Source organism: Asterias amurensis, chromosome 3, assembly GCF_032118995.1.
Source record: "Asterias amurensis chromosome 3, ASM3211899v1".
Taxonomy (NCBI): domain Eukaryota; kingdom Metazoa; phylum Echinodermata; class Asteroidea; order Forcipulatida; family Asteriidae; genus Asterias; species Asterias amurensis.
The window spans coordinates 7002789-7015022 of record NC_092650.1 but is presented as its reverse complement, the minus strand read 5'-3'; the positions used below and the strand labels follow the sequence as shown (position 1 = coordinate 7015022).

The 12234-nt window shown below is 38.4% G+C and overlaps 1 protein-coding gene across 1 annotated transcript in view; it reads right to left on the bottom strand.

Annotated features, from left to right (window-relative positions):
* The window catches only part of LOC139935259 (cysteine-rich venom protein VAR5-like), a 48749-nt gene that overhangs the window by 21442 nt on the left and 15073 nt on the right, over positions 1-12234 (bottom strand). The window contains exon 2 of the mRNA XM_071929769.1: positions 5522-5661. Coding sequence (XP_071785870.1) covers positions 5522-5661 — 140 coding nt within the window. The remainder of the gene's footprint in view (positions 1-5521; positions 5662-12234) is intronic.

Here is a 12234-nt window from a genome sequence, read left to right as displayed (position 1 = left end):
AATTAAGTGGTGTCTTGATTCAATTTCATCGAAATTCAGGAATGAACTAAACAATCATCTGTGCAAACAAAATGTAAAGAAAAAATATTATTTGAAATAGTACGACGTCATCGAACGTCTTTTGTTTTGGAATTCCTACGCAAATGCAGGGTATCAATTACACTGTTTTGTAAACTTGTAATTAAAGTTCACTTATAAGCATCCTTTTGTTTCTTTGCCAGGAACATAGAACTGGGGGCTCACCCGGGTCAGCCCCCAGTGCCCTGCTTAACGGGTCCGAGGTTGGCCCGAAGTGCGTGACGTCACCACGAGAGGGCGAGTGTGGGAATTCGCTTGGCTCTAGACTTGCCCCTGTCTTTATCTGCAAGGATAAAGACAGGTCCCTGCCGCTAGATCCAGTGTACTATCATTTTTATAAACGTGCAGTGACATGAGCTAGCTGCCCAAACAGTACACTGCTCTCAAATCCGCAATAGAATTTGACTGCGTATTTATATATGAAACTAATAATGTCAAAGGTTAAACTACACGCTGTTTTTTGATGCCGGTCTGCTGGGGCGTTATTTACGAGCTCGAAGTGTGACGTCAGATGTTAGCTTTTGTCAGGGGCTCACTCGGGTGAGCACCGCGGGGTCGACCCAGAGAAGCTAATCGAACACGCACATACATATACTACTCCAGGATTACAAGATATCAGTGTGAGCGGGTTTTAATATGTGAACTGCCTAAGAGTTGTACAATCTGTACCCAGAAGCTAATTCATCTCTCTAATAAAATTTGAACTGTTTTTGTCATTGCCTTTATTAAAAAGTTACACGCGAAGGTGAAGGTGTGTAAATGAAGCTGGAGAATCGGGGTCGATCTTGGGGTCGATAAGAGCAGCAGTCTCATACCCCCTCGAAACGGGGACCATTATTATTAAAAGGTTACCCGGGTTTAAAATTAGTCAAAAGATTTTCGAACAATCAAAACTAATACAAACATCGCCTGTTAAACTGGACACACTAAAGACACATGAGGCGGTATCAAGCTACTGCCTTACTTTGTCAAGTCCGTGTCTCTGTCTCTCTCAAAAAACTCTCAAATACTTCGGCAATTGTCGAGAACTTGTTCTGTCCACCCTAGAGCAAACAAACATGTTATTCATGTCACCCCAGTCAAAATACTGGAAAAGAAAGGGGGAAAAAGACAAACGTTTTTCGCAGGGTGTTTACCACCAGCCTCTCAAAATCATTGCAGTTATGTTTTGCCCTCTCGGTGCATGCATCTTTGCTAAGACACAAAGAAGGTTTACGTAGCCGCTGATGACCTGCGAAAAAATAACAGCTTCAGAAAACTCAATTGCGTAAAAAAATGATGATAATATTTGTGCAGGTAGGGTGCGTGGCAGAGCGGAGACACCCCTTAATGTAAGCGTCAGTGTGTAACATGCGAGGAGTAACAATGAGAAACACGGTAAAAAAAGGCAGAAAAACAAATACTTTGGTCTCGATGTTTGTGATGCTAGCTTTTGATTTAGGTGTGACGAAAACACCTCGTTCATCAGACGGAGTATTAATATGTTAGTTCTCTCCAAATATTATTCTTCTTTCCCCTCAACAACATCTCACACAGTTGAAATTGTACTGTTTGTTTTTAGAAAGAGTATTCTTTAAGGAGGAAAGCTTTAATGTTTGTTAGCCTCTTGAGGTGAAGTAGGCCTACTAAAGTGTTGCTGTGCCATAGATCAAAGCAAAGCTGTACTTCGTGCTGCAATTTGATGTGTACTTTGATGTGTACTTGCTGCAATTTGAGGTGTACAAATTTGGCTGCTTGTCCTAGCGTGGTTAAATTCAAATTGTTTGAAGTTGAAAATAAATTGTGCTCGATTTAAATTGTAGATATGATACACAACAATGATGAAATGCAAACAGACACAAAACAAGCAATGAATAATTAGGAGGGTTCGTTAAAAAGTGCGCCACCAAGAGTTTGTCACAGAAGTGAGGGGGGGGGGGTGATGATTATTCTTAAAATCCAACGTCCAACGCTTTTCCCAAATGTGCGTGTATGGCAAATGAAGCAGTTATTTAACTAACGCATATACAAATATTTGTACAAAAAACTACCTCAAATGAAATATCAAGCACACAACACAGTTTCGTTATCATTTTAACAAACTGAACCATGACCCAAACCATCATCAAACTTAAAACTATAATTATATCATTGAAGTGGCTCCCAAAATCATCCATGTTAAGTGTGGGGGTTCGAGTCCCGACCGTGGCACCTGTGTCCCAGTGCAAGTGACTTTGCCTACTTGCGTTGGATGAGACTTAGAGGCAGTGGATACTATTGGTAATTACTCAAAATAATTATTGGCATAAAACATTTCTTTGTAACGAGTAATGTCGGAGAGGTTGACAGAGTACAACTTTGTGAGAAACGGCTCCCTCTGTAGTTTTCTAGAAAGAGGTAATTTTTCCACGAATTTGATTTCGAGAGCTCAAATTTAGAATTTGAGGTCTAGAAATCAAACATCTGAAAGCACACAGCTTCGTGTAACAAGGGTGTTTTTTCTTTCATGAATATCTCGCAACTTCGACGCCCTATTGAGCTCAAATTTTCACAAGTTTGTTATATTTTATGCATTATTTGTTGAGATACACCAACTGTAATGACTAATCTTTGACAATTACCGATACTGTCCAGTGTCTCTAAGCCGTCGGTCCAGTGTTTTAAACCCAGGGAAGAGACGTATGAGTCAGCCCCAATGTTTCTGGTTCACGTCCATAGCAAGCAACTTTGTATACAGGTTTTCCTCAGGCTTGCAAGCTACATTGATTAAGTTCATTTAATATGAGGCATCTCTGGTTCCCTTGCCAGAAATATAAATGTACCATTTTTTTAATACTAATATAATGAGTTTAGGGTAGATGGCCTTAGCTATTATTTTTTATAATAACGATTATAACCATATGACCCTCGTAATATTAGCCATTCTGTAAAGACAATAATTTACACATAACCATTTAGCCACTGTACCGCCCAGCCGCCTATAGCGATACACTGTATGCGGTACGAGGAAACCTCGCTAGCTTGTGTTTGTAGGAAAAAAGGAACATCAAAAGAAAACTCGATAGTCATTAGTAGGTCTACGCATTTGTTAATATATCTAGTTGTTATAGATCGTTATTAATTCTCACTTCACAGTTGACTTGTCGAAGCTAATGATGATGAAATAATTTAGCTCTTACGAAAAATAAAACGGTCATTAGTAAACAGGAAACTGTTCATCCTTTATGATGATATTGTCGAAAATTAACGCCTTCGCATTTAATCAGTATGAGCATTGAGCCAGACAAAAGCCTTGAAAAGCTATTGTGTCCATTTTATCCGTGCACAAAAATTATCGTCATAAAAATTACCGTAGCCGTTTAACGAGAGGCATTTATTGTTCCCATGAGAACTTGTACTTTTATAAAAATATTACCGAAAGGATAAAAATTGTGCATACACATTAAGCCATGGCTATCTTTTAAAATTTGAACTACGATTCCAGTAATTTACTGCAAGAATCGTGAGAAATTGGATTTCAGCAAACTCGGGCGGTGCAGGGACTAAAGGGATAAATCGAAAACAGTGTCTTCAGAAAGTACACCTATATCAACAGTATATGTTTCCATGCCCAAAGGAAGGGCCTATATTAAAAAATGTAGAGACCCCCCCCCCCCCATCCAGCACAATCGAAAGGAAATCACACTTTTTATTTTTACGAAATTGAGCAACCCTGTAAAAGTGTAAATGGATATCGCACAATATCCCGTGAAATTGCGTTTTTCCCCACGCAAAATCGATAAATCGCTCGAAGAGCTGATATGCACTTTGTCCACAGTTCGCTTTCGTTTTGTGGGGGATAAGGGTGACTGGAAGTGCTTTTTAGGGAGCTAGAATAAAGTGGAAAATGACTCGATGAAAAAAAACCGAGAAAAAACCCAAAGACAGTATTCCCGTGTTTCATACATACTAAGTTAACAACTTCCTCTCTTAAATACCGACTTCTTTATTACTATGTAATAATTCTAGTTTTTTGGACCGATTGATCTACTACTCAAAGCGCTTATCATTATTTATTTCCAGTTAATATTTTGAATTATGAGACTCATTTATGTAACACCTTACAAAGGTTGCTACAGCGCACTCGGAAGTCACTGCCCAAAATACAGGGACAAACAGATTATCTGAGCAATAACTGTAAATATATTTTTTTACCGGTTCTCCAGACATGCATTTTACCCTGGAGTATGGTTTAACGTCCCAACCAAAAGCAATTATGGCAAAGCTTCGTGCTTAAGAAGTATCAAGGACGGTACTCGAACCTTCCTGATCCTTAGAAACACCTCAGTCCCTTGCGTTCGATCACTCGGTCGGCAAACGAATCATGGAGTTTTGTTTTGCTCACCATTATAAAGCAAAGAGATACAAAGTAAGCGAGTCTGTAATTCTCTGATAATTTTTTTGTAAAATGTTGTAGCGGCGACTGATGAAAGACTTCTCCAAAACTTAGACAGTTCAAGTTGATTCTAATTGGAATGTGGTTAAGCATAAAAGTAACTGATACTATTTTTTATTTTGGTTATCATCCCCATATTATAGGTTTTCTCGGTCAATTTCGGCAAATGAGCAGTCAATTTCATTTTCATGCGTTCAAATTAAAGCTGTTTTGCCTCTCCAGTTGTTATTGTGTGACAAATTCAGAATGCGGCCATTCAATTTCGTTTTGAATCTAGCCAAATTCCTTTAGTATACTCTGTTCAATTTTGCGCAGCGTCATTCTTTTTCGTGACACACACGCCTCAAGAAGCGTCTACGAATTTGAATGCTGCTTTGATGAATTGTTAAATTGAATGATTATTTTGTTAATTCGAATGACGCAACATTACATTTGACTAATCCCAAAACGAAATCGAATGACCCTTTTGAGTAGCATTCGATTTTGTGCGAAATAGAATAGCTTGGTGGTTAAATTGGCTGCTCATTTTCCGAAATTGACCGAGAAATCCTATTTTCGTTGGCTATAACTTAAACAACAACGACATCGGCTTTTTCACGTGTCCTCTCGGCCTATAACTTGTCTCAATTGTACAAAAACAACAACAATGACACAATAATTAAGGGGATTCTGTAATAGAGATGAAACATTTATTGGGTTTGGGGGATAAACAAATAACTAATAACAAGTTACCTGCAACAGGTCACTAATGACGAACAGCAAGAAAATATCACATGGCAGTACGTAGCTAAACGATCACCGCTGGACTTTTTTTTTTATGGGCAAGATTGCAATTATTATATCTATACACATTGATTTTGGAAACTAAACACATTCAGAAAACTTACAAAAGAAAAATAATTTGGGGATGACTTTCAATATGGATAAGGTAAAAGTATAAGGACTAATTTCCTATACCCTGTTATTGAGGTCGGGGGGGGGGGGGGGGTAGCATTTTAGTGCATTCTTTAAATTTAAACCTTGACCTACCATTTTCCTCATGTCGCTCGCGGCCAGTCCTTTGTCTGCCCACCGTGTGGCCACCTTCCGCCGCAAGGTATTGTGGGTGTTTACAATCATTTGTCTGATCTCTAGCTCAGGGAGATACAGTGCATTGCTCACGTCCGAAACTGTTGAGAAAACACAAATAAAAATTCCTGAGAAATTATTGCCTCTCACCTTCCCTGTAAAAGATGGCCTTCCATTTGGGGGAAACAAAAGCATTTTGGCACCACAAACAAAATTGTGTCGTGAGATGGATTTCAAATAATTCATAAGTCTGTGTTCAACACAACACCCCTCCAGCTATGAAATGGTAAAGCCCTCCGCCGCCCTCGGGTAAACAACTCCTTATAAGGGAATGCTGTGCGCGTCGCGCGTATCGCGTGATGTGGCACAACTGTTCCAGCCGTTGCTCTCGACCAATAGGAATGACGAAACTGTCTTATAAGACAGGTGCAAGCTCGCGTGTCACGCCCATGTTTCAACACTTTTTACTGGTCATTATCAAAGGTTTATACACACCCACGTGACGCGCTCTCCACCAATAGGAATAGCGAAACTGTCTGCGGTATTTATGAATACATTATTTACAATGAGTTGTAAGCATGGTGATTAGACAATTTCCAATAGTTCGCACCATTTCTATTCTTAACTGAATATCTTAGGTTAGTCATTGTCACCTTTAAAAATCTATAACGAAACAGGAAACTATTGGTGCCACCATCTGTTTTTTGTTGTTGCAAATCACACAGTCATTCTTACACATTGCTCGTGTCCATTTTATGAACAAAGTTTGAAAACCACCCCCTGTTGAAGCATTTATAGCGATGCTAGCAATAACATCGATGTGTATAAAACAACGAACAAAAAGTGCCCGAGTTTGTCAAATACATGATCTGCAAAGAGTTACTCAATGTTTATCTGATGTTCATGTAATGTTCATTAAATGTTTGTTGTCTTGTGCACAACTATTATAACATGTGTAATTCTGAGGTCTCGAGATCAAATTCGTGGATAATTACTCCTTTTCTCGAAAACTACGTTACTTCAGAGGGAGCCGTTTCTCACAATGATTTATACTATCAACAGCTACCTATAACACGTTACCAAGTAAGGTTAAACAAAAAATTGCTTGCACTTAAAAAGAAAGAGTAAACCTTTAGGCTTATAATTTTTTGAGTAATACCCAACAGTGTCCACTGCCTTTATAATTGCCAGGTACAATAAATCATACGCAGAATAATGTTGTTTAAAGTGGAGGTACACGTTTGGTAATTACTCAAAACAAATATTAACTTAAAAACTGACTTGGTAACGAGCATTGGAGAGCTGTTGATAATTTATAACATTGTGGGAAACGACTCCCTCTGAAGTAACGTAGTTTTTGAGAAAGAGGTAATTTCTCACTCAAATAATAAAAAAGATCTAGCTAGAAGTATTTTATTCCTATCTGAAAGCACACAAATTCGTCCAACAAGGGTGTTTTTTCTTTCATCATTTTCTTGCAACTTCGATGACCATTGAGCCCAAATTTTCACAGGCTTGTTACTTTATGCTTATGTTGAGATACACCAAGTGAGAACACTGGTCTTTGACAATTACCAATAGTGTACAGTGTCTTTAAAATAATAACTATAGCCTGTTTGTCCCCCCCCCACCCACCCACCATTAAGTTTTTTGGCGTGTATACATCTATCCCGGTGCATCGACTTTTGCAACGCAACGCAATGTCACAATGAAGGATACTTCTTGGTTCCGTTTCCCCAGAAAGCAACCAAGTAAATAGCTGATAACAAGTAGTAGGCCAAAAGATTGTAGCTTATCGTATCATCACCATTCGTAGAGAGAGAAAGGGAGGACTGGATCTTCTGAGTTTTTTTTATACTCTTCTATAAGCCTAGGAATTTTGTCTACTTCTATATCACCCGAAGGCTCTCTAGAAATGGTCTTATCATGTACTGACAGAGTGAGCAAATAATTCAACAGCCTTATTTGAAGAGAAAAAAAAGGAGCGTAAAATGATATCTTTTACCCCAGGGGGACACGACTATATCACGTAAACCTCTTCGTCAAACCTCAACGTTTTCAACCCATTTCGACACTGATCGAGTCCTCATTAAAATTGCCTTAATGTATAAAGGCCAAAGCGAAGTTTAGTTAATTAAATGTCAGAGTGGGGTATTTTACTCACGATTGAACAATTAACTGTCCCCGCACAGAACACGGATACACATTTCGTATTATTGCTGAATTAATATGATTTAAAGGCAGTGGACACCATTGGTAATTGTCAAAGACCAGCCTTCACAGTTGGTGTATCTCAACACATGCATAAAATAACTAACCTGTGAAGATTTGAACTCAATCGGTCATCGAAGTTGCGAGATAATAATGAAAGAAAAATAACCCTTGCAACACGAACTTGTGTGCGTTTAGATGGTTGATTTCGAGACCTCAAGTTCTAAATCTGAGGTCTCGAAATCAAATTCGTGGAAAATTACTTCTTTCTCGAAAACTATGGCACTTCAGAGAGAGCTGTTTCTCACAATGTTTTATACTATCAACCTCTCCCCATTACTCATTACCAAGAAAGGTTTTATGATAATTATTTTGAGTAATTACCAATAGTGTCCACTGCCTTTAATGCCTTGGCAATAAATAGGAGTTCGTTCGAGACTATGTATGCTGACGGGTGTGCGTCAAAGGGCACTAATGATAGCATGCTCAAGATCCGGGTTGCCAAAGACAAAACAGTTAGGGGGGGGGGGTACATTTATATAGTTCAAATCTGAGAGCTCACTGATTTAAAAAACATCTTCCCAGTGGCAATCCTTTTAAAGGCAGTGGACACTATTGGTAATTGTCAAAGACTAGTCTTCACAGTTGGTGTATCTCAACATATCCATAAAATAACAAACCTGTGAAAGTTTGAGCTCAATCGGTCATCGAAGTTGCGACATAATAATGAAAGAAAAAAACACCCTTGCAACACGAACTTGTGTGCGTTTAGATGGTTGATTTCGAGACCTCAAGTTCTAAATCTGAGGTCTCGAAATCAAATTCGTGGAAAATTACTTCTTTCTCAAAAACTATGGCACTTCAGAGGAAGCCGTTTCCCACAATGTTTTATACCATCAACCTCTCCCCATTACTCGTAATCAAGAAAGGTTTTATTACAATAACTATTTTGAGTAATTACCAATAGTGTCTACTGCCTTTAAAGAATTATTTCGTCTGCAAATTTTTTGAGAAAAGGGCGTTAGAACGCACCCTACCCAATAATGAATAAAAAAAAACCAATCAGTCAATAACATCTTAAAAGTAAAAAAGAAAAGAAAAGTGAACTCTGTTTACGAAGTGTGGACCTCATAACGAGACAAGTCTACATAATATAAACAGTGTGTGGACATACACACGTCCACGCAGTGTTGTTGAGTGTTAAAGAATAGGATTTTCCCTAAAAACAAAGCAAAGTCCACACACCCACAGTGACTGCAACACCGAGCAAGAATCGAAAACGGAGTATGGTCTAACAGTGCACAGAATTACACATTCTTTCAAGTTTAGAAAATACAGTATAATTGCATAGAAGACTCGGTATTTGTAGACGGTTATAACATTTCCAAGCTTGATGTTATTTTATAATTCCCTAGCGAAATCCATTTTATGAGTGTCCATGTTTCAGGGTGTCCCTAATAAACTGCAATCCAAAGAAGTCTTTGTGGTCTCTTTCCACTCCTATCCATGTATTGACATAAGATGTGATTGTTGGAGCTTGTAGGAATCTTACATTTCACACCTCATAAAACCGTATTATTTTCATACAACACAGAATAGACACACAGTTCCTAAAAAAAGGGGATTTCATATTGTCCTGCCTTGCTTAAACAAAAACTAGACAGAAAACTAGTGCAGCGGGAGCTGTCTGCGTCAGACAAATTATCACAATATTGTTTCAATACTATGGTTGATAACTGAACGTTGGCACATGTTCAAAGTTGTATTATATTTAACCATTTTCGGAATGGAAGGATTGCTACACAGCGAAAGATTAAAGGCAGGGTCTACTTTTGGTAATAATACAAGACCTAGTATCCTCATTTGGCGTATCCAAGATTTGAGACGTGAGCGATCTTTATAAGTAAATCACTTTATTTGTATGTATTTATGCATGCATTTACGTCAATTGTTCTTATTATTAAATCGCTTTTCCGAAGAGTCTTGCAACAAACGTTTATATGAGATGTAAGCGATCCTCAAATGCTAATTTTGTTTTGGTAATGAAATAATAAGATTTATTTTTGGGGTTGAACAAAGAGTTCTTTGTTCAACCCCAAAAATCATTTCAAAATTTACCCAGTCAGTTTCCCTTGTGGTTTATATTGACATAAGATTTATTTTTGATTCTTGGGGTTGAACAAAGAATTGACTAGAGTGGGATTCGAACCAACGACCCCCGGACCAACGTGCCGGCGCTCCACCAACTAAGCCATCCAGCCCTATATTGGCGGTGTCCCTGTTTTGTCAATATCTTTGTTTGGGGTGCCGATTTATTTTTGTGATATGAATGCTTACTGACCGCAATTATAATGTATTCCCTACATAATATACGGAGAAATTACTAACAGTTGTAGAATAATACTCGGGGAATGCACTAGGGAAACAGGAGCGATGATAGTAGTTTTTCTATACCAGAAAAAAATCTCCCCCGCCAACATAATTATTACATTAATTTTGTCCGTTTCTCACAGACGGATTAGGGTTTTAATGGACGGTGGCGACTGTTGGGGTAGTACGGTTCGTCCTTCGCACCCACGTTGTATAAAGACAAGTGGTTCGCACCTTAAAGGCGCTGGACACTATTTGTAATTACTCAAAATAATTATTAGCCAAAAAACTTCTTTGGAAACAGCAATGGAGATCGTTGGTGGTGTTAAGCAATGTTACGAACCACTCCATCGGAAGTAGCGCAGTTTTTCAGAAAGAAGTAGTTTCTCTCTAAAATATTTAGACCTCTCTCGAATTCAAGGCATCTGAAAGCACATAGCTTTGTGTGAAAAGGTTTATTTTTTTCTTCCATGAGTCTCGTAACTTCCAAAAAAGGATTGAATAGGAAAACACGTAAATGAAATTATATTGACCTATTTTGGTGTAATAACCATTTACAAAATTATGTTTATGGTGGACTATACGCCATATTCCTTATAGAAAGTTATTGTAAAAAATACACTTCGCTTTTAAAGACCCTCGTCACTATTGGTAATTGTCAAATATATAATCTTTGGTGAAAGGTAGGGAAGAAACGGCCGAACAAACCTATTTGCCATTGTGGCATCGTGGCTCGTTTTTTCCTTTGAAAGATTGGTTCTTTGTGCCAAATCTGTCTGAATAAAACTGTAGTCTTTTCCTTAATAGCTTGAAAACGTTTTGAGTAATGGATTTAGCTATACATTTTGTATATGTTTGAAATTTCGGGAAATATATATTTCTAACAATACATAAAAGAACCAGCCCTTCCCACTTCTATCCGATTGTATTGTAAAACCCCTACTCCATTTTGAAAGCCACAGACGAAATTCAACGAAAATGGAAGGAAACTTTCAGATTTTGCAAAGCCCCGGAGATTTCCGTGTGACGTGGGCCAGTCGTATCAAGAAAGAAAAATGACGTCTGAGGGATGGGCAGCTTTAAACCGGTTTAAAAAAAATGAGAAAAAAAGACAACGGATACACAAATATTGCGTATAATATAGGCTGGAATGACAGGAAGTTCGATCGGGGGTAAAAGGTAATCGGATACGTATTGCGGCGTATACTTGGAAGTCTGCCCTCCTGACGTACACGAGTGACAAGACAGTATCGATTAACCTCATCATGGAGATGGATGGTGACTGAATTCTATGGTAATAGTATCCGATGAGTCGCCGTGTACGAGCTATGGGTAGGCCTGTAGGATTTTACGCACTGTACAGCTTGGGTAAATGTTGCGTTATAAAAGTCAAGGTTCTCGTTTTTGAGTTGATCCATGAGAGTCAATCCGGGAGACCGGAAACAGTGAGGCGTTCAACTTTACTATGCAATTTAAATCTTAACACTGACGACGATTTTGTGTTAGCTTGGTTACCAGAAAATGTTGAACTGTGTGAGAACCCCCCCCCCTCATTCAGAGTGGATTTACGGTATGTTCAACCATTCTGAACTGTCCCTCGTTCAATAAAGATTTGCTGTGTTTGTTTCAAAAATGTTAAATACTACATCTTTGTCCCATAAGATTATAAGATGGATCACACATAACGTCATTGACCGCCATCTTCGATGTCAGACGATTGAAAAGTGCACGCGTGTACGCACTGGGGATTACTCTCAGCCAATGAGAGCCCTGCACGTTTCGTCAAAGATGGCGACCATGCCAGCTAAAGAAAGGGGATGATTTTCACATATCTATATTCATTAAATTAATTTTGTAGATAGGTCACCATTTGAGTGGTTTTCGAATGCTTGATTTCGAGACCTCAAAATCGAAGTGAAATTCGTTGAAAATTAAACTTCTTTCTCGAAAACTACGTTACTCCAGAGGGAGCCGTTTCTCACAATGTTTTGTACTATCAACAGCTTCCCATTACTTGTTACCAAGTAAGGTTTTAAGCTAATAAATATTTTGGGTAATTACAAATAGTGTCCATTGCCTTTAACAAAGACAGG